This window comes from Chanodichthys erythropterus, chromosome 16, assembly GCF_024489055.1.
Source record: "Chanodichthys erythropterus isolate Z2021 chromosome 16, ASM2448905v1, whole genome shotgun sequence".
Lineage (NCBI taxonomy): Eukaryota > Metazoa > Chordata > Actinopteri > Cypriniformes > Xenocyprididae > Chanodichthys > Chanodichthys erythropterus.
This window is the reverse complement of record NC_090236.1, coordinates 25,728,505-25,755,058: the sequence shown is the minus strand read 5'-3', so window position 1 is coordinate 25,755,058 and position 26,554 is coordinate 25,728,505. Positions and strand designations below refer to the sequence as shown.

Below are 26,554 nucleotides of genomic sequence, written 5' to 3'. Positions count from 1 at the left end.
ATAGAGTATATTACCAGTATGTTGTTATGATGACTACATCGAGATATTGATTGATTTTTATTATTTTTGTCTGTTATTCTCACCCAGGCTGCATTTATTTGATCAAAAATACAGTAAAAACAGTAATATTGTGAAATGTTATTACAATCTAAAATAACTATTTACTCTTGGAATATATTTTAAAATGTAATTTATTGCTGTGATGTCAAAGCTGGATTTTCGTTACTCCAGTCTTCATTGTCACATGATCCTTCAGAAATGTTTCTAATATGCTGATTTGCTGTTCAAGAAACATTTGTTATTATTATCAGTGTTAAAAACAGTTAACATTTTTGTTGAAACTGTTATTTTCCCCCCAAGAATTCTTTGATGAATAAAAATTTTAAAAAGCAGCATTTATTTTTAACAGAAATGCATTATGTCTTTATTGTCACTTTGATCAAATTAATGCGGACCTGCTAAAAAAAGTATTATTTCTTAAAAAAAATAAATAAAATCTTACCGACTCCAAACTTTTGAACAGTAGTGTATAAATATATTTACAGGAATAGGGAAGTTCTTCTATCCTTGTTATAAGATTTTTAGTACCATCTTTTGCCATATGAGATTTCAGGTCTGATCATGAATGAAATGAAATGAAAATGGGGAAATAGTTTAATGTATGGTAGTTTGTTGTTTTGTCCATTAGATTGTAGATTTATTCTCATAGACATGTTCTGTTTGCTTTCTAGCAATTATAAATCCAAAACAGCCAAAAGAGAACAAGAGCTTCAACTTTGATTATTCCTATTGGTCACATACAACGGTGAGTTTCTTGACACATTATTTGGTGAATCTGAATCTTATGCAACTCACTGCTGCTATTTTTAATTCTACTATGATCATGATGATAGATGTTCTTGAGACATTTAGGATGATTTTCTTTGGTGCTCTGTGTGTTTCTGTCTTCAACAGCCAGAAGATGTGAACTATGCATGCCAAAAGCAGGTTTATAAAGACATAGGGGAGGAAATGCTTCTGCATGCCTTTGAGGGATATAACGTCTGTATCTTTGCCTATGGGCAAACTGGGGCTGGAAAGTCATATACCATGATGGGCAAGCAAGAAAAGGACCAAGAAGGCATCATCCCACTGGTAGTATACTACAATACCATCTGTTATTGACATCATTGTTGTCTTTGATATTGTAGCAAATAGCTTAGATGCTGCCATGTTTGCAGAAACACATTCTTAATGATAAATCTCTCTGTGACAGCTATGTGAGGACCTGTTTACCAAGATCAGTGACAATAATGACAACAACATGTCATACTCGGTCGAGGTAAGAGCATCACCATCATTAATTGTATTCTTACCATTGAAACTGTATAGCAAGAGAAAATGGTTCTGTTTTTTTTCAGGTAAGTTACATGGAGATCTACTGTGAGCGTGTACGTGACCTTCTGAACCCAAAGAACAAAGGGAATCTGCGTGTGCGAGAGCATCCTCTGATGGGGCCATACGTAGAGGACCTATCAAAACTGGCTGTTACTTCCTACAATGACATTCAGGACCTGATGGACTCTGGAAATAAAGCCAGGTGACAAATTTAAGTATTTTTTATTGGGCATCTCTGAATTACACTGCTGCTAGTTTTTAATGTTTTTGAAAGAAGTCTCATATGCTCACCAAGACTGCATTTATTTGATAAAAAATACAGTTATAACAGTAATATTGTGAAATATTATTGCAATTTAAAATAACTGCTTTCTTTTGATATATATATATTAAAAATGTAATTTATTCCTGTGGTGGCAAAGCTGAATTTTCAGCATCATAACATTACTTCAAATTTTTAGCATCAAGTGAGCAGATGTTACAGACCCCCCCCCCCCCCATTCTTCAACTGGGGTACTCCCTTGGTCTGGGTGGTCAGGGTGAGCTTGGTGGAAATTGTGGATAAGGGAGGGATCTAGAATGTCCTTAGCAGCTACCCAGGATCTCTCCTCTGGTCTGTAACCCTCCCAGTCCACCAAATATTGCATCTGGCCCCCTCTTCTTCCTTTACCAAGTATGTTGGTGCTCCATCAATCTCCAAGGGTGGTGGAGGTTCAGGTTCCATGGTTTCAGGGCCAGATGCTGGGTGGAAAGTCAGACGTTCTGGTCTGGCTGGTACTTGGGGTGGGGACACCTCCGGTGGTCCGGCTGGATTCTTTGCAACCAAACATTGACACGTTGAAGCCTCACATGAGCGCTGTCCTACACCCGTTCACTACTTCTAGTCCAGTCATCCATTGCCTCTGCTCCCTTCGTTTGGTGAACCATCTACGACAGAGGAGGTTGATAACCCAGCACACATTGAAAGGGGGTGAGTCCTGTAGATGATTGAATTGGTGAATTTTGGGCATATTCAGCCCATGGAAGAAATTGACTCCACTTCTGTTGTTCATGACTACTGTATGCCCTGTGGTAATGTCCGATCTCCTGGTTCAATCTCTCCACTTGTCCATTAGCCTGTGGGTGGTAGCCTGAGGTTAAAGTGACAATAATGTCCAACTGTTTGCAAAATTCCTGCTATATCCTTGATACCCGGACCCCAGTCCATGACAATGTCCTCTGGTAATCCATATACCCGGAACTCATGATAGAACAAGGCAGTGTCTTTTTCTATGGCAGTGGGAAGACCTTTCAGTGGATCAAGATGACAAGCTTTAGAAAAACGGTCATTGATTACTAGAATTGTGGTAAAATTTGATCTGTGACAAAGTCTACTGATAGATGGGACCTGGGCCTCTGAGGAATGGGTAGGGGTTTTAGGAGTCCAGAAGGTAGTACCTCTGGGGTTTTTGACTGAGCACATACAAGACAAGACTTGACATACTGTATGAGGTAACATCTTTAGTTAAGTCTGACCACTAGAATGATTTGGGTATTAAGGCAATGGTTTGTTGAATACCTGGATGTCCAGTGCTAAGAGAAGTATGTACCCATTGGATCACACTTTGTTTTAGGATATGTTGGATGTACTGCATGGTTGGTGGGCAGGAAGGTAGAGGAGGATCTGTTTGTTGTGCCCATTGAAACTCTTCCATGATGTCCCAGTGAATGGGGGCTACAACCACTGATGAGGGGAGAGTGGAATCTTGGTTATTTTGGAGAGATATAAGGTCATACCTTCTGCTTTACTGTTCTTACTTCCAAGACCGTAGGTAACTGTGAATTGGAATCTGGTGAAGGACAGAGACCAACGGGCTTGTTGTGGATTGAGTCTCTTAGCACTCTTGACATATTCCAAGTTCTTATGGTCGGTAATAATTTGAAATGGATGTTCCGCTACCTCTAGCCAGTGTCTCCATTCCTCCATTTCTGCTTTCATAGAAAGTAGTTCCTTGTTACCCACGTCGTAATTTCTTTTAGCAGCCATGAGTTTTCTAGAATAGAAGGCACATGTGTACATTCATACATGTGTACTTCCTGCCCACCAGCCTGTTGTGCCATGTATTTGAGAGAGAACAGCCCCAATTCCACTGTTGGAAGCATCTACTTCAGTGGTGAAGGGTAATCTTGGGTCAGACTCAGTATGCTTGACGATTGGTGCAGTAGTGAAGCTGGTTTTAAGGGTGTTAAAAACAGTGTTAGCATATTAATTCCATTAAAGTTTCTTGGGTTTGTCCTTGAGTAGTGATGTTAGAGGGGCTGCAATGATGCTGTAATTCCTAATAAATCTTCTGTAGAGCTTTGCAAAATCAAGAAATCATTGAAGATTTTTGATAGTGGTAGGCTGTGGCTATTCGATGACTGCTTTGACTAGATAAGTCCATCTCCACACCGTGATGACTGATGATGTATCTCAAGAATGTAGTGCTCGTGCTATGGAACTCATATTTTGTACTTATATATATTGACCAGACCATATGGCATAATTTGGTATTTATAGTGCCCCATAGTGGTGAGGAAGGCAGTCTTCCATTCATCCCCTTCTCTGATTCGATTAAGGTTGAAGGCACTTCGAAGTTATCATAAATGAACATAAAAATCAGCAATTTTCAGCAGAGCCATTAAATTTATCTGGTAGTGCAAACCTGGCCGGTTCAGCTCTAGTTGGCAGAAGTGATTGAATGTACTGGGTTAAATGTTTGTTGGCTGAAGAGTTGGCCTTAACTCCTGTAGTAACCCTCTCTGGTATGTGTAGGCTGCCTGGAGCTGTGATACCTCTGCTGGATTCATTTCCGGTGAAGTATTCTGTAATGGACTCCGGCTTTGTTTTGGTTTTGAATCCCTTTGCTTAAGTTTTATTGAAGCAATAAAAACAAATCAACAGGCAAAGAGATGGTCAAAGATATAGGCTAGGTTCAGTGAAAAAAATAGACAGTCCAAAGATGCAACCAAAAACAGCAATACAATAAACGTGATATCCAAGAAACAGGCAAAAGGTCATGACAAGAAGCAGTCATAATGGCAATGGAAAGAATGCTAAGTATGGCAGGTAAGACTTCGCAAAGTGTTGGCTTTTTATGGGTGCTTCTCATTTCTTATTTGTGCATTCTCATTTCCTTTCCTCGCGTTCCAGCTTCACCCCCTTAGGATACGAGAGAAGGATGTACTATCCTCGCTCATGACTCCTCAGGAAGTTTATCTAAAAAGAAGTATAAATCCTTACTTTTTGGCAAGAGAATGTATTTAAGTTTGGTACTGAAATTGAAAAAATCATTTCGCCACTGCATAACTTTTGCTTATCATGCTGTTTGTTCTCAGGACTGTGGCGGCCACCAACATGAATGAGACCAGCAGCCGCTCCCATGCTGTATTCAACATCATCTTCACACAGAAACGACATGATGGTGAGACAGAGAACACATCTGAAAAGGTACCGCATCCTCTCCTTCAGCCTTTTCCACCTAGCCTCCATGTATGGCAGTGTTTTTAGCATTGTTCTGTATGTGAAAGTCTGACTGCCTGTTTAGAAATGGACTAGAATGCAAAAGTAGGTGAGTAGACACTCTGCAGTTCGAACATAACTGATGGATGTTGGCAGTTTGTCAGTTGTTGAAGTTGCTGGTATGTGCATTAGAGCGCTTTACCGTTCTGAGACACAACATTTCTGTTTCCAAACAGGTCAGCAAAATCAGCTTGGTCGACTTGGCAGGGAGTGAGCGTGCTGATTCTACTGGAGCCAAAGGCACTAGACTCAAGGTGGGTCACTTTGAGTTCAACAGATTTTGATGAAATGTGTCATTTCAGATGAGTGCATCCATTAAATGAGCATGCTTTGTCCCTTTTCTAGGAAGGAGCCAATATCAACAAATCTTTAACAACACTGGGCAAAGTTATCTCTGCGTTGGCCGAGATGGTAAGATTTTTTTTTCAATTTAAATAGGAATGTTCTTAAAAAAAAAATGAAAATCAGTAAACATTTAAAAAATATTTTCTTTTATTGTTTTGTAGGACTCTGCACCAAACAAGGTAAGGATCGGTTTAATCTTTCTTTAAAAATCAATCATTATGGCTGTAGCTTTGACAGTTGACATGGCTTCTGTTCTCCCTACAGAACAAGAAGAAGAAGAAAGTTGAGAGCTTTATTCCATACAGAGATTCAGTTCTGACATGGCTGCTGAGGGAAAACCTAGGTACGAGGCTTAAGGCACCTTGCACACACCTTCTCAACAATAATCAGCATTTCATATTGCAGTCAACATGGTCGGTTTAACTGTTGCATGGTCCAAAAACATTTCTGAAGGTCAAAATGTTTTTCATTTTTCAGGAGGTAACTCACGCACTGCCATGGTAGCAGCTCTAAGCCCTGCTGATATTAACTACGATGAGACTCTCAGCACACTCAGGTAAGAACCTCATGATGCCATAAAGGCATTACTGAATATTAGACTAATAACCTAGGGTCATGAATTAATACACACTTTTTTTGGTATGTTAAAAGATATGCATGTGTTGCACTTTATAGAAAACAATGATCACCACCATCATGTTCCAAACTCAAATTACTTTTGTTTGTGAAAGGCAAAAAGAGAAGTTTAACTGAGTGTTGAGTGTTTTTCGGTCTAAAAAGCCATTCTTCTGGGCTGATGTAGGTGTTCAGTTGTGATTAGTATAAAGAATTTTTTTACAGTATGTTATTTGATGCCTTAGCAGTTGATTCTGAATACTGAACAATTCTGATGCTGTTTTGAAGTTAATAGCAATATCACTGTCACAGGTATGCTGACCGAGCCAAGCAGATCCGTTGCAACGCCGTCATCAATGAAGACCCCAACAACCGCCTGGTGCGTGAGTTGAAGGACGAGGTGGCTCGTCTGAAGGATCTGCTCTATGCTCAGGGTCTTGGAGACATCATTGAGAGTGAGTCATTTGTGATATATTTCTAACTGAGGAGTTACAACATTTCACTCAACTTAAAATTTAATCTCAAATGCAAATGCTGACAAGACAATGATCCTAGTAAAGCAAACATTCTCTACAAATACATGATCAGAAACCTGAGGGTCAGAAAGCTCTAGGAATGTGTCTGAAGGATTTGTCTTCTCTCTCTGTTTCTCTCAGCATATCGGGCACAAGCTCCTGGGATATCTGCTCTCAAATGTGTGTATTTTGGCACTCTAAATGCTTCACAGCTTACAATAACCCAGGGGTCGGCAACTTTTTTTTTCTTTTTTACATGAAATCCAGTTTTTTTTTTTTTTTTTTTGTAATAAAACCATATTTTTTTGAGAGCAAAAATAAACAAAGCAGTGCCAAAGTGTGTCACCCATACAGCACTGTGAACTGGACTGTGCAGCTCATAGGATAGACATTTATTAGGGTTGCACGGGTCAGTTTTTGGTTTGCACTATTTGATCACTATTTGATTTCATTATCTGTTCACCCTCATGTCATTCCAAACCCATATGACTTACTTTCTTCTGCTGAACATAAAAGAAGATATTTTGAGAAATTAATTTTTTCCCAGTGGAAGTCAATGGGGTCCAATGTTGATTTGTTTCCAACAAATTATCTCACTTTGTGCTCCATAGAAGAAAGAAAATCATAAAGGTTTGGAGTGACATGAGGATGAGTAAACAACAGATTTTTATTTTTGAGTGAACCTTTAATATGATTAATATCTCACATATGTGTTGCCATTTAGAGTTTTGGATACATTTAATGAAATTAGCATGCCTTTAATTTGAATTGCACACATCATGTATCAATGAGTTTATTATTTAATATTGAAATATTATTTTGTTTTGCCATTCAGATTCAGATCATACAACATTTACTCTCCAAAGATTATTTTTTACTCATATTTGCTGCTTGACGAGTATTAATTTTGGACTCTGACTTCAACATAAACAACTAAATAATATTACAATCATAAATCCTCTGTCCTTTTCATGTGTCTGCCAATATTGACCATTTGTATTGTTGCCGACCCCTGCGATAACCAAAGCAGGAATCTCTGGACCACCAAAGTCTGTGCTGTGTGGATTCATTTAATCAGTTTAAATTAAACGTATTATTCTGACTCAATTGTACACTGCTGCTCTGATGGTCCAGAGGCGCTCTAGACTTTTGCTTGGAATTTGCCTCTTATGTAAAGCACAGGCATGTAGTCATCCATGTGGTCTGTGCAGTCACAGATCAGTATTATATTGAGTGTTCAGTCCATCTCCATGCTCATTATCTCAAGCATGGTACAATGAATTTGAGGCATGAGAGGAAAATCAATTAATAATCATGTTTTTGATATTCTGAGTTACTTAAAAACACCCACACACACACACACACAACAGTGTCAAAAGTCCTCAAATTGATGCCGTCTGCCCTGCGCCCTGCAGCTTTATAACCTGTTTGATTAGCTGTTGAGCTTTATGTTTGACACTTTTTACTCTTCCTCCTCCCCCTTCTTTTCTGTTTCCATGGTTTTCCTTTTTCTCTTACCACAAATTTCTCCTTTGACTCTCCGACCTGTCGTTCCCACTTGTTGCCCAGACTTGTCCAGTTACAAGACTAATATCAATAGCATCCAGGCTATCAATCAAAGGGGTGATTTCTCCACAGTGACCAATGCCATGACAGGGATGAGCCCCTCCCCCTCACTCTCTGCCCTGTCCAGCCGAGCTGGCTCCATCAGCAGCCTGCATGACCGGATCATGTTCAGCCCGGGAAGCGAGGAAGCCATTGAGAGGCTGAAGGTGAGCGAGAAGATGATGGGATGGCTGGATGGATGATTTGATAAATTGATAAGGGCCAGTGCTGATCTTTTTAACGTCGACCTCTTTTCCAACTAGGAAACTGAGAAGATAATCGCAGAACTCAATGAAACTTGGGAAGAGAAGCTTCGCCGCACTGAGGCCATTCGAATGGAAAGGTTGGAGGCCCCTGGCAGGGCTTTTATCTTGAAATGTGTCTGAAATTATTCAAGTTTCTTAGTTCATTTGTGAAAAAAAACATCTATTGTCATTAAGGGAGGCACTTTTAGCTGAAATGGGCGTGGCGATGAGGGAAGATGGAGGAACCGTTGGAGTCTTTTCACCAAAGAAGGTTAGAGGATCGTTTAGTGTATTCTAAAAGGAAGCAAGTCAAGTCACATGCTTCAACCAGCACTTCTTAATGTTTCAGACTCCACACCTGGTTAACCTCAATGAAGATCCACTGATGTCTGAGTGCTTACTGTACTACATTAAAGATGGAATCACCAAGTAAGAATGTTGTTTATTTATGTCCATTGACCACTGGGGGTCTGCAAAGACATTGCACAGTGTCTGTGGACAGATATATAAACAAAAAAAATTCAGTAACACCTTATAATAAGGTTTCATTTGTTAACACTGGTTGTGAACATGAACTAACAATGATCAACACTTCTATAACACTTATTAATATCAGTTGATGTTAATCTCAACATTTACAAATACATTTTTGAAATCAAAATTTGTATGTTAAAATGAATGAATGCACTGTGAATTAACATGAACATTTTTTTAACTAACATTAACAAAGGTTAATAAATACTGTAAAATATGATGCTAATTGTGTATGTTAATACATTTACTAAAGTTAATGTGAACTAATGTTAAGTTTTTTTTTTAACTTGTTACTCGCCATGAAAATAGTCAGGGTAGCTGGCATGGCATTAAACACAAATTTCAAACCTTTTATAACTATATTTTAGAGTATTAAAAGCTCTTTTTAAATTTTTAGGGAAAAAATCTAATTTTAATAAAAATATTTTTGTAACTCTTTATTTTAAGGGTCCATAATTAAACTGTTAAGCATTAACACACAGCTAGTTGATGATTAACTGAACATATATTAAGGGCATATTAGCATTATTTACAAATTATCAAACATTTGAAGGATAAATAACCAGAAATAAGCCAATAATTAATGGTTAACTGAATGTACAGTAAAGTACATTCAGTAGAGCGGCCTTTCAGGGTTACACTTTTGCATTCTACTAACTATAAGTAACTTTGCCACTACATGTCAACTAACTCTAATTAGAGTACTAAAAAGCTAATTAGTAGAGTATTAAGTCTACTAATACTCTAATGATAGTTAGTTGGCATGTAATTGCAAAGTTACTTATAGTTAGAATGTCTAAAGTGGACTATTGAAATAAAGTCTCACCCCTCTTAACCATTATTTACAACTTAAACATTTTTTTTGTGTAGGAAGTGATTAATGTTATATTTCTGTGATTTACCATATATGAAGTAAACTGAACAATATGAATCATTGTCTAATTAGTGTTGGTTTTATAATTTTGAGTAATAAATTGCTAAAATTTTGTAATAAAGTGTGATAAATGAGTATAAAATGAGTGATGTTCAAGTTTATTCACCAGAAGTTGCCAGTAATACAGTACGACTAAATACAATTTCTTGTGTCTTCATGCTTAACTACCACAAAATTACTTTACTATATGTTCAGTTAATCATTAACTACTGGTGTGTCAATGCTTAACTACCACATGATTATGGTTAAGTGTTACCTATATTTTCTAATATCAAAAATTAATATTTAGTTTAATATTAAAAGATCATTATAATAGAATTTTTATAAGAGTATTAATCAATATCTTAGTTTTTTCCAATATCTATTTTGCATTTTCCCACAGCATTTCTCTATCTGTATCTGTTTCCCTTTATCATGACACATGGCCTCCATATTTTCCTCTGCAGGGTCGGCCGTGAGGATGCCAGCAGTCGACAGGACATTGTCCTGAGTGGCCATTTCATTAAAGATGAACACTGTATATTTACAAGTAGTACAAATGCCTCAGGAGAGGGTACGGTTGTCCTGGAGCCCTGTGAAGGAGCAGAGACTTACGTTAACGGCAAGAGAGTGACAGAGCCTACTGTTCTCAGATCAGGTAGCTCGTCAGTTTCCAGGCTAAAAACAGGTTCAGTCTGATGAACACATTTTTAGTGCCTGTTAAGACCCAGATTGTGACCCCGTCTGTAATCTTAGGTAACCGTATCATTATGGGCAAGAGCCACGTGTTCCGTTTCAATGACCCAGAGCAAGCACGGCAAGAGAGGGAGAGAACCCCGTGTGCAGAAACACCTGTGGAGCCGGTGGACTGGGCCTTTGCCCAGAGAGAGCTATTGGAGAAACAAGGCATTGACATGAAACAAGAGATGGAGCAAAGGTAGCACTTCTGTCACTTCTGTGGTCCTAAAACAGCATGAATCCTACATTTTATTGATTAGTACCAGCTACAATATCTAGTTTTTGTGGCTTTTTTCTGATGCTTACATCATTTACAGGTTACAGGAGCTGGAGGACCAGTACCGCAAGGAGAGAGAAGAAGCAAGCAACCTTCTGGAACAGCAGAGACTGGTAAGCCATTTCAGACTAGTAAGAACTTAATTAGTCTATAAGTGGTAAAAAAAGAAGAAGAAGCTGGCAATTAAACCAAATTTAACATTTATTTTTGTTTAGGACTATGAAAGTAAGCTGGAAGCTCTTCAGAGACAGGTCAACTCCAGATATTACCCAGAAACTACAGAAGAAGAGGAGGAACCAGAAGAGGAAGGTGGGTAACAGTTTGAATGACATGGGTATGAGATATATCAAATACAGTAATATGTTTGCAAACTCAAAACATATTCTAGATGAAGTTCTCAATCACTAAAAAATGTATAAAAAGTTAAGATGTTTCTGAGACATCTCATTTAAAATGGGGTCATATTTTGATACTGCAGTGCCGTGGACGAAGCGGGAGACGGAACTGGCCCTCTGGGCTTTCCGGAAATGGCGATTCTATCAGTTCACCTCTCTCAGAGACCTGCTCTGGGGAAATGCAATTTTCCTCAAGGAGGCTAATGCCATTAGTGTGGAGCTGAAGAAAAAGGTACATTGAAATCATTTTAGGTCAGCCTAATTTTTTTTTTTTTTTAGATAAGTTGCAGTCCCACTTAATAAATATGATATTTTTTCCCACTTTTTCACTGCAGGTTCAGTTTCAGTTTGTGCTGTTAACGGACACACTGTACTCCCCACTGCCCCCTGACCTCCTCCCCCCCAGCATAGCCAAAGACAGGGAGAAAAGGCTATTCCCTCGCACCATTGTAGCAGTAGAGGTTCAGGACCAGAAAAATGGTGCCACACACTACTGGACCCTGGACAAACTCAGGTGCAGTGAGATTAAACATACATAATATGCCCACAATAGTGAGTCTAGCCCTGTAGTTATGGATCAGGAGTAAGTGACCAATTAAAAGCAGCGACATTGCTAATAACTATGTAGCTCAGCTGTTTTCAAAATGGTGTTGCTTTTCCAGTAATGAGCTACTTTTTACATCAGAAGTGGTGTAACATGAAAAAAATTTCTTCATCGATATCGAATTGGGAAGTCTGATCCATTTCAGTGAATTGGTTAGTTCAGACGGATTATGTAAATAAACTGATTTCTTGTGCATCTTTGAGTTTAGCAACCCTCATTGTATTTGCACTAGCTAAATACTGCTTTGATTAAATGATATATCATCTGCTTATGCATTAAAAAGGCATTGTCATATTAAAAATCTTTATTAGTTATTTTTGTGTATAGTGTATAACTATTTATTTTTTCAATTGAATAAAGACTGGCCTTTAGCTTGTTAATATCCTAAACACTCAAGGTCTCAAATAAGATCTATGAGGTTCATACTCATTCTAAAAGCATTTGATTAGACAAAAATGTGCAGAATGTGTCATGAATATTTTCCTAGAAAAGAAATATTGTACATTTTAAATGCTTATAGGTACTAAAAGTTAATTTCACCTTTTAGGGCTACACTACCATATTGATGATCTCAAAGCTAATAGGCTAAAACTAATGGGTTTAAAAGAACTTTCAGATGGTTTATGCTTATAAATTCAGCAAATAAAGAGAACATAGCAGATAAACATTACAGAGTATGATGCATTACTATTGTCTCTGCAGACAAAGACTGGATTTGATGAGAGAAATGTATGACCGAGCAGCAGAGGTGCCCAGCACGGCAGTCGAGGACTGTGATCATATGATGTCCGGTGGTGACCCCTTCTATGACCGCTTTCCATGGTTCCGCTTGGTTGGTCGGTGAGTAATCAATAAGTCAAGCTCATACTGTATGCTGTGCAATTCTAAAGTGCCAAGTGGATGCTGGTTTTTCCACTGTACATGACCTGAAACTGCCTATGATTTGCATTATTCCTTCACTTTTGAGTGGAATGGCAAGCTATGTGCGGCCTTCGTTCAAGTGAGCAAATTTGCACTGATTTTTCAATATTCAGACAATCCAAATGCTAAACTTCTAAGCTCGGACACTCCTTACCAAACACACTAGATCATTAGCCGAACACAGATTTGGAGGCTCATGACTGGGTTTATGCTGGCATATAACAATGCCTTGTACATGTGAGCGAGTGTGTGCACGTGTGCGACAGCGTGTGCGCGTGTGGTGTTGTACTAACCCAGTTCCCGTGTCTCCGGCTGCACCAGCACTCCCATTCTCAACACGTGCATGACCGAGCGCATGAGTGGCCTTACCCTTTCCCCCACCCTCTCCGACCCCGACTCTGACTCTGACATAACCGAGCTTGCCGATGAGCGGCATTATGGGAAAGTCGAGGTGGAGGATGAGGAGTTGGAGGACCTGGAAGATGAGATCTTTTTGGAGGACCCTGGCTCAGAGCTTGGGAGAGAGGAGGAGGATGGTGTGGGGGAGCACTGCCCAGGTGTCAGCGATGGCCAGGACCCCTTTTACGACCGCTGGCCTCTGTTCAGTTTAGTGGGAAGGTTGGTGAGGTTTCAGGAGCATGCTGTCAGAGGAAACTAGCTCTTTCACACTGAGACACAGATATCAGGGTCTGTTACTAGAACTTCCTGTCAAACACATGAACAGCACCGGCAGGGGTCACAATATCTATTGCCAAGATTAAATAATTAAAAATGACTCCATTATGTCAACAATATACAAGTTTGAAAGTGTGAAACTGTTGGCCTGATCTGAAGGAATTTTTAATGCCTCTCACATGTTTTAAACAACAGCCCTTTTACCATTTTCCTATGCATTGATAATCTAATATGGTTGCATACAGTGTTGAATTAGCCATTTCAATGGTATTTGAAGTGTTCAGTAACTGAATGAGAGGAAACCGAACCGAAAGTAATAGCAAAGTGAAGATACCTCCTGTGAAAATCATTGTAGACTACTGGTGACAGATCCCTAATGGATGTTTATTGTTACGACGGCCAACTTTTTGCCATTTGAAATCATTTGAACATTGGTGTCTCTACAGGATTAAATTAATATGCAAGTGTTTTTAATGCCAATCACATCTATTCTGCCCTGCTTTGAAAGATACAGCACTGAATGGCAATGTAATACATTTTCGACTGCTCTTTTCTGAAATGAAATTGGCATCCTCTGCAGAATTTTGTTGTTTCTGTGATCGGTATAAATCAGCAGATTGTTTTGTCTGAAAAACTACAGCGCTCAAGATGAAAGAGCTGGTTTCGACTACAGCAGTCTCAATCAGGCATGCCAGAGCTAAAATTTGTATCACGGTTTTGATTGGCTCTCACACTCTCACTTCCCTGCACACATGCAACATACAAGATTTGTGACGTGTGTTGATTTTGATTTTCCTTTTAAGTTGATGGGGGTCAAATTCATGTATGTTAATGTCATTTCAATTTTTTGCTTTCCAGTTTGCATCTGGCTCAATAAGCCAAAATTGGAGTTTATTTTCTCACTAAATATTTTGTTTATCTGAGCATTCTGTATTTGCGCCTCACCAATCTTGTCGAAAACTCCTCCCCTCTGGCCACGCCTCCTGCCACTCTTGACCCCTGCCTGTCAAGCTTCGTCCAGCAACACATTGGGATCAAGAGGGCAGATCTGAATTTTTTGGCCAATCTGTCACCAAACTTGACTGGATACAATGCCTTGTTCAGGGATTTCATATTAGACCCACAATTGTGATGTTGAATTGTAGTTAATCCTTCAATCAGTTACTGAAACATCAATAAAATCTAGATGTGTGATTTCCAAGTCTTCGCCTGTGTGTATGACTTGACAATTTAGACAATTGATCAGTCAAAAGTTGTAGCGTAAAGTAGCTTGTGGTGCAGTTCTCCTCTATATGCATGTTCTTGAAACACTTCACCAACCCCCATAGAGACCAAAATCCTTGCTATCACAACGTTCTGTATTATTTTATGAGAATGGGGGCTATAATAGAGTATTCACAGATGAACCGCAGACTTACAGGTCACTTTTTGGCTTTCGCTGGAGCAGCTTCTTGTTTGGTTGCTTTTTTGTGTCTGATGTTGTGTTGTCTAGTGGCAGTGTGGCTGAGTTGATTTTCACTGACATTTTTTCCCATTTAAATTTCTTTTTTCCATTATTTTTAACCCTGTTTTTTTCTTTTTTTTCACCCCATCAACTGTCTCAAATCCCTCTTCTTTCTTTGGCTCTCCTCCTTTTTCCCATCATCCTCTCCTTTTTCTTGCATAGGGCGTTTGTGTATCTGAGTAATCTGCTGTACCCTGTGCCATTAGTGCACCGTGTGGCCATTGTAAGTGAGAAAGGCGAGGTCAAAGGTTTTCTCCGAGTAGCAGTACAAGCCATATCAGGTAAGATCATCTTCATTATGCTTTCAGATTCCAAACAGAAATTAAACTGACTGAAAATAAAATTGATTCATCAGTATTGTTCATGTTTTTGTTTTGTTTTTTATAATAGTAAAGGAGTACCACAAGGCTCAGTATTCAGACCGATTGTGTTTTCTTATTTAATTTCCCTTGGGTTGTATTAATACAGGATTTTGTTTTGCTTGTTTTTTTTGTTTTTCTTCACAATTTGTTGCCTCTGGTCCTGATTATGTTTAGATATGTTTTGTATATCATCAAAATGATCTTTAAAATTAAATATGAATAAATATTAAAATGATACAGATCAGCCCCCCAAAAACTCTGGGCCCCCTTGTACTCAATTTCCCCCTACTAGCGATGCCATGAAATGTTCAACCATAATCTTTTATTTCTTTTCACAGCTGATGAAGAAGCTCCTGATTATGGCTCCGGTGTGAGACAATCAGGAACTGCTAAGATTTCATTTGAGGATCAACAATTTGAGAAGGTTGGTTGTGTCACTCATTTTATGTAACTGTTCATTCTCACAATTATTATCTTAATAGTTGAGTTGGGATTTGGAATTTCAGGCATTAAAGTGTTAGTTCACCCAAAAATGAAAATAATATCGTTAATTACTCACCCTCATGTCGTTCTACAGCCGTAAGACCTTCGTTCATCTTCGGAACACAAATTAAGATATTGTTGATGAAATCCCATGGCTCAGTGAGGCCTCTATTGAGAGCAAAGCCAAGACTTTCAAAGTCCATCAAGGTACTAAAAACATATTTGAAACAGTTCATGTGAGTTCAGTGGTTCTATCTTAATATTATAAAGCGTCAAAAATACTTTTTGTGTGCCAAAAAAACACAATAACGACTTTTCAACAATATCTATATGGGCCGATTTCAAAACACCGCTTCAGAGCTTTACGAATCGAATCAGTGAATCGGACGCCAAGGTCACGTGATTTCAGCAGTTTAGCCGTTTGATAGGTGATCCGAATCACTAATCAGATACAAAAGATTCATAAAGCTCAGAAGCTTCATGAAGCAGTGTTTTGAAATCGGCCCATATAGATAATGTTGAATTTTTTTTTTTTTTTTTTTTGCACAAAAAGTATTCTTGTCGTTATAATATTAAAATAGAACCACTGAACTCACATGAACTGTTTCAAATATGTTTTTAGTACCTTTATGGACCTTGATAGTTTGAATGGCTTTGCTCTCAATAGAGGCCTCACCGAGCCATCGGATTTCATCAACAATATCTTAATTTGTGTTCCGAAGATGAACGAAGATCTTACGGATGTAGAACGACATGAGGCTGAGTAATTAATGACATTATTTTAATTTTTGGGTGAACTAACACTTTAAATTGTTTTCATAGAAGATGAGACCCCATCAAGAGAATAACCATCAAGTTTTTCTGCTCTGCTCAGTTCCAGACAGAAACATGCACCGCTGGGATGTCTCACTCAAACACATCTCAAGAAGAGCTGCGCATCGTAGAAGGAGAAGGACAAAACTCAGAGATGGGGCTCAGTGCTGATGAGGTCAACAATAACACCTGTGCGGGTAATTCGTTAAAAAAGCGTTACTGATGAAAAAAGATTAGAGATAGATATCAGTTTTGCACAACGTATTATAATTATGATGCATATGAATTTATGCATGCCACAAAATAACATGCCCAATAATCATGCTGTGATAATTCACTGATAAAGTAGTGGTATATATATAAATTGTGACTTACACTAAATAAGAGTCAGCAAGTGTTTGTATTCTAATCTGATCTGCTTTCTCATGCATTGCTCCATCTAGCCTCTCCTGATGTTCCTAACAGTCCTCTCAAGGGTCTGGAATGTCCTCTTGATGTGACTCAGGAAAAATCCTTCCAGCACTTAAAAATCGGCAGTAACTTCACCTTCAGGGTCACGGTACTTCAGGCATCCAGCATCTCTGCTGAGTATGCAGATATCTTCTGTCAGTTCAAGTGAGTAGATGTATTCCAAGTAAGTTGTGTTCATTCATAGATTTATCAGGGTTTTCCATAATAAAAAAAATATATTTTAGGGTTTGAAAGGCAAACACTAATGCACAACATGCACATGTTTCTGCCACAGTGTTTTAGACAAATGCTTTTTAAAAACAAACAAACAAATAAATAATTAAATTATCATGCTGCTTAATTTTCAAATCTATATTTTTTTTGAAAGCCACTCGAAAATAACGTGCCCCCTCAGTTTGAATGGGGTTGACGCTTCTGCAAACACTGATCCAAGAAGCTTGTAAGACATCTGATGCAATCTCGTCTCAGCCACCCTGTGTCTTTTTTTTCCAGCTTTATACACAGGCATGACGAGGCATTTTCCACTGAGCCATTAAAGAATACCGGCCGAGGGCCTCCTCTGGGATTCTACCATGTACAGAATGTAATCACAACCTTTGTGCCATTTGCTAATCAAGTAATTCAACCATATCTGAGATGTTAAAAAATAATTCAAACATAAATTATTTATGTGCGGTTTGCTACTATTGCAGATAACCGTAGAGGTCACCAAGTCTTTTGTGGAATACATCAAGAGTCAGCCAATCGTTTTTGAGGTATTTGGCCATTACCAAAAACAGCCCTTCCCTCCTCTCTGTAAGGACTTGATTAGGTGAGCAACATTTTTTGAGATTACTATTATTATTATTTATTTTTAGTCACCTAAAATGTCAAATAAAATCTCCCTATAGTTCATTACGTCCAACAAGAAGGCAGTTCCCTAGGGTTATGCCTTTGTCAAAGCCAGGTGAGTTGATATTTTGACACTTTCTTGGCCATTTCTTGTGGTCTGTCCATGTCTGAGCTCTGCCTCTGTCTCCCCTCAGTGCCTGCCACAAAACTGAGCACGCTCGCACGCTCCACCGCTGGCCCCTGTCACTGCAAATATGACCTTATGGCATTTTTTGAGATCTGTGAGCTGGAGGCCAACGGGGAGTGAGTATCTGATAAACTCATGACTTGTGGTATATCAGTGCCTAGTAAGTTACTCATTGAAGTCTGTATGTATGGTAGGTTATTCATATGTTATGTAACCCTTGAACCTGTTTGTGTACTTTCTTAGCTACATCCCAGCTGTTGTTGATCACAGGGGTGGAATGCCCTGCCATGGTACATTCCTGTTGCACCAGGTAAACACGAATCCATCTTTCTGTCCCTAACAACTAATGGTAATACAGATGCTATATTACTTAAACTACTGTTCAAAAGTTTGGGTTTCGTAAGATTCTCATAAGTCTCATATGTTCACCAAGGCTGCATTTATTTGATCAAAATTAGCATTTATTTGATCAAAAATATATAAAAATAATAATATTGTAATATTATTACAATTTAGAATAACTGTTTTCTATTTGAATATTATATTTTAAAATGTAATTTATTCATGTGATTGCAAAGCTTTTCAGCAGCCTTTACTCCAGTCTTCTAGTGTCACATGATCCTTCAGAAATCATTTTAATATGCTTATTCGGGGAATTTTTCATATTATCAGTGTTGAAAACTGTCGTGCTGCTTAATATTTTGGTGGAAACAGTGATAAGCTTGTTTCAAGATTCTGAATTTATTTGAAATATAAATATTTTGTTTTATAACATTATAACGTCTTTCCTGATCAGTTTAATACATCCTTGTCGAATCCTTTAAAAAAAAACATCTTACAGACCCCAAAGGTTTGAACAATAGTATAGTTTGACATTGAATTGAGAGATTTGCGATTTTCACCTTTGACACTTTTTCCGCAGGGCATCCAAAGGAGAATTACAGTCACTATAGCCCATGAAACCGGCAATGACATTGAGTGGAAGGAGGTTAAAGAGCTCGTCATAGGTTAGAAAATGCTAAAATTTTTTAGTTCTCTTTGCTCTCTTAAAAAAGCATTTATCAGAATTTCTGGCTTCTATCACATTAAACACCAGCTGGCATTGGGGACAATGGTGATGTTATGGTGAATGTTGAGGCAGAGTTTCAGATGACTCAGCTTCGGTTCTGTTCTTTTTTAGGGCGCATCCGTAACACACCCGAGGCAGATGAAACTATCATCGACCCCAACATCCTGTCCCTCAACATCCTGTCTTCAGGCTACATACGACCATCTTATGATGACAGGTACACCACTGATATGTAAAGAAAGATACTTCCTCCAGTACCTCTAAATAACAAAATGCTTTTAAAAGCAGTTTTTGCTGCCTATCGTGTCATATTGAATTAGCAATGTTAGCAATACCAAAGTATCTAAACAATGTATGTTAATCAATCATTCTTATTACTGATTAGAATGTGTGTTAACAACACTAACAATTCATAACTTTGATGTGGTAATTACCACAAAGTATTTAAATTAATTATATTTTAATATTTTAATTGTGTGGGTGTGTGTATATAAAATATATATTAGGGCTGTCAAACAATTAATCACGATTAATCGCATACAAAATAAAAGTTTGAGCTTGCCTAATATATGTGGGTGTACTGTGTGTAATTAATATGTATATATAAATACAAACACATCCATGTATATATTTGAGAAATATTTACAAGTATATGTATTTATTTATATTTTTATATAATTTATATTATATATAAATACATTTTTTTGTACATAAATAACACATTTCTCTTAAATATATACATTAATTTGTGTGTATTTATATATACATATTATTTAAACACATTACTCACACATATATTATGCAAACTCAAACTTTTATTTTGTATGCGATTAATCACGATTAATCGTTTGACAGCCCTAATATATATATATAATATAAAATTTTATGTTAGATGAAAGTTAATATTAATTAAAGAATAACAAAATTATAATTCACTAACATGGGAATTTATTGTTTCCATGGTGTTTATTGCTTCCTGTCAGAGTGTCATTGGGAATTGACCATAGGTATGTTTTTTTTTTTTTTTTTTTTTTTCAGTATACAGTATATTTTTTTATTGTATCCCACCTTAAGCCTTCAAACTTGTACAAATAAAGAAAAAATATAAGCACTGATATAATTCTCAAAGCTGTTTACTACTTTTCAGGACATTTTACCGCTTTGAGGCAGCATGGGATAGCTCCATGCACAACTCCCTTCTGCTGAACCGTGTCACTCCATATGGAGAGAAAATTTACATCACCCTCTCCGCCTATCTTGAGGTGAGAAAAACTTTTTCGACAATAAAGTTCAATCAAATTATGACATTTAATCAATGTGGGATATTTTTTAATAGTGAATTTAAATGTATGCCTGTTACTTGATTATGTGAAGTTCCACTATGTTTTTGCTATAATGTTTAGATGGAGAACTGCACTCAGCCCACTGTCATCACTAAGGACTTTTGCATGGTGTTCTACTCCAGAGACGCTAAACTTCCTGCGTCTCGCTCCATCCGAAACCTTTTCAGCACTGGTGCCTTTAGGCCCTCTGAGAGGTGAGGAAAGTTTGCTGGCCTCTCTCTGCAGTCAAGTAAATTGATCTTGAGTCAACCAATGCACCATTTGAAGCTTTAATGCTCAAGACTTGATATCTGAAAACATTTTTTAACTTGAATTATCATCACAGTAGAAGAGTAAAAATGTTTTGTTAAACACTATGACTCTCTTTTGTGTCTCAGTAACCGTGTGACTGGAGTGTATGAATTAAGCCTCTGCCATTTGGCTGACATCGGAAGTCCTGGTAAGTTATCGTGTCCAAATTCAGACAAATAACCTCATTTTATCACACATTTAACTTAGTTGTTTGATTCATTTTGTTGTTCCGCTTTGACCGTGATTTTGCAGGTATGCAAAGGAGGCGCAGACGGGTGCTGGACACCTCAGTGGCGTATGTACGTGGAGAGGAGAACCTTGCGGGTTGGAGGCCCCGCAGTGACAGCCTCATACTGGACCACCAGTGGGAGCTAGAGAAACTTAGCCTCCTACAAGAGGTAAAATATGCTCCATCTGATGGTTTAAGGGCTTTTAATCTTGGTTATAATCTGACTTTTGTTTTCAGTCAAGTAAATGACTGTGAGGTGTGTGTATGTTTACAGGTGGAGAAGACCAGGCATTACCTTCTGCTGAGAGAGAAGCTAGAAGCATCCCTGCTGCTGGGACAGGACTCTTTCTGTGGCAAAGACCTGATGGACTCCCCTAAGGCCTCCAGCCCCATGATCAGCCCAGTAGTCAGTCTGGGTCTGGACAGTCCCAACGAGAGGCAGAGGGAGCTGGCTGCCAAGGTGAATGCCTGCTGCTACATATCCACATAATGTCACACTAATAGCCTATTCCCACCAGTTCAGTTTGACTAAATCAAACAAAAGGATAAAATATAAATAAAAAAAATATAAAAATAAATAATTTCCTTAATTACTACATTTTAAGTAAAAATGTCATCCCTAAAACAAAATAAATTTACTTGTGAAGCAAAATTGCACATCTATCTATCTATCTATCTATCTATCTATCTATCTATCTATCTATCTATCTATCTATCTATCTATCTATCTATCTATCTATCTATCTATCTATCTATCTATCTATCTATCTATCTATCTATCTATCTATCTATCTATCTATCTATCTATCTATCTATCTATCTATCTATCCCATTAACAAAGCACATTTTATGTTGAAAAAATTGCCAATTGAAGATGAGTCTTATAAGTCCTATTTTCTTACACAATTTTGCTTCTCGAGTAGTAATACTTAATAAAAAAACTATTTTTTTTTTTTTTTAGCAATGTACTTCATTCTAAAAAAAAAAAAAAAAACACTCTGAAATGATAAAGGCACAATATGTAAGATTTTTGGATTAAAATATCCAAAAACCACTAGAACAGTATTATATATTTTGTTGACTTGTGTACTTGCATTATCCCAGATGTTTCCAAGAATGTTTAAATCCAGAGAAATAAGCAATTTTAACCAGGACATTCGTTTTCGACTGGTTGTGAGGTGAAGACGACATCTCCCATGATTCCGCACTCTATCTCGGCGTCATCACACTATGCCGTTGTTTTGAATAGGCGACCTCTAGTGGCGAAAAACTACATATTGTGCCTTTAAAACCCTTTGTTGTTACTTTATGTACTTCATTCCCTTTTTTTCTACTTTATTTCTCTCTTCAGTGTGTGCGACTGCTCATGCACACCTTCAACAGGCAGTACAGCCAGGTGAGCAGCAGTCTCAGTGAGAGCAAGGTGAGACTTTACTGCCCTAGTGTCCATACAGACCTTGCCTCATTTTCTCGCCCATGCAGACCAGATCTCTCTCTCTCTCCCTCTTCCTATATCTTTCTAAGTCTCATTTAGCATTTAAAAAGACATTAAAGAATTTGTGTTCACTTCACTTCTCTCATTTACTCGTTTAGAGTAGAGCAGCATGATTAGTGTAATAGATGCTTTAAGGGTAAGCATGGCATTTTCTGGAATATGATGTATGAGACACTTTAATGTGTTGCCCGCTTTATCATCTGGTGGTGCTCTTTTTTTTCTTTTCTTTATTAGCTGTCAGAGATGTCTGCATCCCTTTTAAGAGATGGTTCTTCTTCACCTCTAAGCACTTTGACACCCTCCTCCACCTGCCCGTCACTCGTGGATAGTCACTATGGCAATCCAGACCTCAGGTCGGTGTATTTTCAACAAAATACCCTTCTAGTCCCCTTCTAATATGATCACAGTATGGCTAAAACCAGTTCAGAATCAGATTACTGTCTGTTTGGTCTCAAAACACCTTAAATACTTTATTTCTAACAGGACTTTCTTGTTCTGTGTGATTTTACAGAGGAGCTGAGGCTAACTCTGGTGCCTCTAGCCCTGATCTCGACCCATTCAGCCCCATAGAGAGAAAACCCAGGAGCTGCACCTTCATCCCGAACATCCAGGAGATTCGTGTCAGGTAGCACCACAAACAGTCTGTCTGAGAAATTTATCTAGACTTTTTGGTGTATCTAAAGGGGGTGTGAAGGGGAGGGGGGGGCAGTGTAATTATAGATGTAAAATAAGGTGTAAGGGTCAATAGTGCAATCATAGATGTAATTACATAAATTAATTATAGCTGTAATTACATGTAGGTATTTAAGACAATACAAGTACAATGTAAATGCCCATATGTACACAATAAGTGCATTGTTACAAATGATGAATTTTATGTGTTAGTACATAGTAGTTAAAGAAACCAAATATATAGAGTAGGACAAAAACAGTTACACTGTAACAGTGTCCATGTTATAGTGTAATTATTCATTTAAGTACTGAGTAATAATAATAATTCACTGCAATAATTCATTATATACCTGTATCTGTTATCATTTTTCCTATGACTGCAGCCCCATTGTGTCAAAGAAAGGCTATCTACACTTTCTTGAGCCACACACCAGTGGCTGGGTGAAGCGGTACATTGTGGTACGGCGGCCTTATGTCTACCTGTACCGCAGTGAGAGAGACTGTGTGGAGAGAGCCGTCATCAACCTGTCCTCTGCTCAGGTGGAGTACAGTGAAGATCAGCAGACCATGCTGAGGGTAAGAGCCGTTTACTCCTCGTCCAATGACATTATACACATGATTACTTAGTAAAGTGGTTAGCTAGTAATAGCCGTCTAACTGATTTCGTTAACCCATGTGATGTTTTGTTTTCAGGCTCCTAACACTTTTGCAGTGTGCACTGAGCACCGGAACATTCTCCTCCAAGCAGGCAATGACAAAGAGATGCATGACTGGTTGTACGCATTCAACCCACTGCTGGCAGGAACTATCAGGTATTCAAAGTGATTTCATTTCCTTTAGCACGTCAAATTACACATATTAAAGTCTTCATTCAATAAAGGTCTCTCTTTAATTTTGTTAAATACTTGAAGTCAGTGCATCTCAACTGGTTTTGCTTTAGGACTAAGATTTTACATTGAACATTATAAACAAATTCATTATTGTGTTGGATTGCTATGTAAAGTAAAAAAAAAAAAAAATGCCCTTAAAGCAACCATTTAAATGTATTTTTTTTTTATTACATCTATTAAGCTAGAAATTCACCACATAAAACAAACTGGTTACAACAAACTAGCCACGCTTTTATTTTCTTTCATTTAATTTATTATTTCACCTTGCATAGTTTTTTTTTTGTCACAACCTGTCTTTGTTGTTATTGTTAACTAATTTTTTTTCATTAATTGAAATAAAGCTTCAAATAAAATAAAATATAAATATTAGTTGAGAAACTTTAATAAAAATGTGAAATGTTTTATTTGCAACTAACTGAAATCAAATAAGTTTAAATACTACAATGACTAAAAGCTATATTTAAAAAATATCTATAAATAAATAAATAAATATATATATATAATATATATATAATATATATATATATATTAAAAATTACCAAAGTACGGAAGCGGATAAGGGCCAAGCAATAATAAAAAAATAAAATCATCTCGAGATTAAAGTTGTTAAATTCAGAGAAAAAAGTCGAGATAAAATGTTGAGAATAAACTCATTAAATTACGAGAAAAAAGTCATTAGATTATGAGAACAAATACGTTAAATTATGAGAAAAAAGGTCGCTAAATTTCGAGAAAAAAGTCGAGATAAAATGTTGAGAATAAACTCATTAAATTACGAGAAAAAAGTTGTTAAAGTATGAGAACAAATTAAATTATGAGAAAAATGTCATTAAATTTTGAGAAAAAAGTCAAGATAAAATGTTGAGAATAAAGTCATTAAATTATGAGAAAAAATTCGTTAAATTATGAGAACAAATTCGTAATTTAACGAATTTGTTCTCGTAATTTAACGACTTTTTTCTCATAATTTAATGAGTCAGTTTAAATACATGTGTGGATTGCTTCGATTGCTCAAATAATTAGCCAATTTCATTTGTCATTACTGCAAATAGGTAATTCTGATATATGCAGTGGCTATCCATTATGACATGTAGGCATTTTTATCTTTATGTACACAATAATAATCTTTAATAAACATTTGCATCACGCCTGGCGTTGTCGCATTGTGCTGGGTGTATGATAAGGCCCAAGGTCTTTGGTATGAAAACAGACGTGCGACCCATTTTTGGGTTCCGGCTCAGCTGTTGAGAACCAATGCTGTAAGTGGTCATGTTCAGTGATATCCCTGAATTTCTCCCAATCTCTCTCTCTACCCACAGGTCTAAGCTTTCCAGAAGAAAATCAGGACCGATGAGGATGTGAAACCATTTTTTTCCTCTGGCTCAAACCACAAAAAGGCCTAATAGGCCTTTGTGATGTAATTAGGTCATGTGATCATAAGTGCCCTGTCCCCATGTCATCACAGCTGCCTCTTGCCTGCCCGTCCCAGCATTCCCCCCTGGTCTGTCCATGCCAACCATAGACTGAGGGCTTTGCTTCACAGAGTGTGTGTTTATGTGTGTTTCAGGCCCTATTTAGTGTAAATTTACAACATTGAAATATATTCAGCACTTCCCGCTAACATAGCTAAAAGCTAGAATGGCAAAACAGCATCACAGACACAGCCCTACTCTTAACGGCATTTGTTCATTTGTAAATGCGACTCAATGCTCTGTTTGTGTATGTGCTGCTTCAGAGTAGATGTCAAGTGCTTTTTCCTGGGCTTTAGTAGTTGCCTCTTGGTTTTGATCATTCTGCCATGATCATCGTGCTTTTCGAAGAGATGCCTTTTATGCATTGGATGATAGAAGATAGAGCTGTGATGGATTTTAGAATAAAAGAAGTAATTATTTCAACAAAAATCAGCATCAGAAAAGTACAAAACGTCTACCATACAGAAGTTGAGTTTGTGTTTTACTTTCATCTGTAATGTCTTTTTTACATTACATCTTTACGTTTACTTATTTATTAAGCATTGTATGTTTTATAAACATAATTTATTAAGAGGTCACTCTTAAAAAAAAAAAAAAAAAAAAAAATTCACCTTGCACTTTTGATAATTAGCTTTATTTACTAGGTTAATTTTGGTTAATTTGCACAAGAGCTCTGCTGCTAAGAGAATCAGCTTCTTTAAAGGGATGGTTCACCCAAAAATGAAAATTCTGTCATTTATTCACCCTCAGGTTGTTCCAAACCTGTATAAATTTCTTTGTTCTGCTGTACACAAAGGAATATATTTGGAAGAATTTTGTAACCAAGCAGATCTTACCCCCCATTGACAACCATAGTATTTTTTTCCCTAATATGGCTGTCAATGGGGGCTGTCTGCTTGGTTACAAATTCTTCCAAATATTTTCCTTTGTGTACAGCAAAACAAAGAAATGTATACAGGTTTGAAACAACTATTTTTTCATTTTTGAGTGAACTATCCCTTTAATGTTTATTTTTAATCCACTTATTTTGACACACAAAATTAGAGTGCGACGTTGCTAAATTCCCTGTTACTGTTACACTGAACGCAAATACATCAGAACACATTATATCACATATTTCAGATAATATAATGCAGGAGGTT

At 37.4% G+C, this 26,554-nt stretch overlaps 1 protein-coding gene across 5 annotated transcripts in view; it reads left to right on the top strand.

Moving 5' to 3' along the window:
• kif1ab (kinesin family member 1Ab) overlaps positions 1 to 26,147 on the top strand; it is a 31,961-nt gene extending 5,814 nt beyond the window's left edge. Inside the window, exons 3-48 of one of the 5 annotated variants that reach the window (XM_067364011.1) lie at positions 732 to 805; positions 955 to 1,134; positions 1,256 to 1,321; positions 1,401 to 1,579; positions 4,735 to 4,846; positions 5,095 to 5,172; positions 5,264 to 5,329; positions 5,425 to 5,442; positions 5,528 to 5,606; positions 5,741 to 5,819; positions 6,191 to 6,333; positions 6,535 to 6,573; positions 7,963 to 8,165; positions 8,262 to 8,341; positions 8,439 to 8,514; positions 8,593 to 8,672; positions 10,158 to 10,348; positions 10,447 to 10,627; positions 10,746 to 10,818; positions 10,921 to 11,014; positions 11,184 to 11,332; positions 11,436 to 11,614; positions 12,407 to 12,544; positions 14,967 to 15,085; positions 15,505 to 15,590; positions 16,524 to 16,659; positions 16,906 to 17,077; positions 17,426 to 17,516; positions 17,626 to 17,744; positions 17,824 to 17,879; positions 17,959 to 18,067; positions 18,195 to 18,261; positions 18,874 to 18,958; positions 19,132 to 19,237; positions 20,004 to 20,027; positions 20,168 to 20,282; positions 20,424 to 20,557; positions 20,741 to 20,802; positions 20,907 to 21,052; positions 21,158 to 21,343; positions 22,235 to 22,306; positions 22,613 to 22,731; positions 22,890 to 23,003; positions 23,434 to 23,626; positions 23,744 to 23,862; positions 25,260 to 26,147. In XM_067364011.1, coding sequence (XP_067220112.1) covers positions 732 to 805; positions 955 to 1,134; positions 1,256 to 1,321; positions 1,401 to 1,579; positions 4,735 to 4,846; positions 5,095 to 5,172; positions 5,264 to 5,329; positions 5,425 to 5,442; positions 5,528 to 5,606; positions 5,741 to 5,819; positions 6,191 to 6,333; positions 6,535 to 6,573; positions 7,963 to 8,165; positions 8,262 to 8,341; positions 8,439 to 8,514; positions 8,593 to 8,672; positions 10,158 to 10,348; positions 10,447 to 10,627; positions 10,746 to 10,818; positions 10,921 to 11,014; positions 11,184 to 11,332; positions 11,436 to 11,614; positions 12,407 to 12,544; positions 14,967 to 15,085; positions 15,505 to 15,590; positions 16,524 to 16,659; positions 16,906 to 17,077; positions 17,426 to 17,516; positions 17,626 to 17,744; positions 17,824 to 17,879; positions 17,959 to 18,067; positions 18,195 to 18,261; positions 18,874 to 18,958; positions 19,132 to 19,237; positions 20,004 to 20,027; positions 20,168 to 20,282; positions 20,424 to 20,557; positions 20,741 to 20,802; positions 20,907 to 21,052; positions 21,158 to 21,343; positions 22,235 to 22,306; positions 22,613 to 22,731; positions 22,890 to 23,003; positions 23,434 to 23,626; positions 23,744 to 23,862; positions 25,260 to 25,302 — 5,030 coding nt within the window. In that variant the 3' untranslated portion in view covers positions 25,303 to 26,147. Of the gene's footprint in view, positions 1 to 731; positions 806 to 954; positions 1,135 to 1,255; positions 1,322 to 1,400; positions 1,580 to 4,734; positions 4,847 to 5,094; positions 5,173 to 5,263; positions 5,330 to 5,424; positions 5,443 to 5,527; positions 5,607 to 5,740; positions 5,820 to 6,190; positions 6,334 to 6,534; positions 6,574 to 7,962; positions 8,166 to 8,261; positions 8,342 to 8,438; positions 8,515 to 8,592; positions 8,673 to 10,157; positions 10,349 to 10,446; positions 10,628 to 10,745; positions 10,819 to 10,920; positions 11,015 to 11,183; positions 11,333 to 11,435; positions 11,615 to 12,406; positions 12,545 to 12,922; positions 13,244 to 14,966; positions 15,086 to 15,504; positions 15,591 to 16,523; positions 16,660 to 16,905; positions 17,078 to 17,425; positions 17,517 to 17,625; positions 17,745 to 17,823; positions 17,880 to 17,958; positions 18,068 to 18,194; positions 18,262 to 18,873; positions 18,959 to 19,131; positions 19,238 to 20,003; positions 20,028 to 20,167; positions 20,283 to 20,423; positions 20,558 to 20,740; positions 20,803 to 20,906; positions 21,053 to 21,157; positions 21,344 to 22,234; positions 22,307 to 22,612; positions 22,732 to 22,889; positions 23,004 to 23,433; positions 23,627 to 23,743; positions 23,863 to 25,259 lie in introns of all 5 variants that reach the window. The other 4 variants (XM_067364013.1, XM_067364015.1, XM_067364012.1 and 1 more) reach the window with 4 other exon arrangements.
• Positions 26,148 to 26,554: the final 407 nt, after the last annotated feature.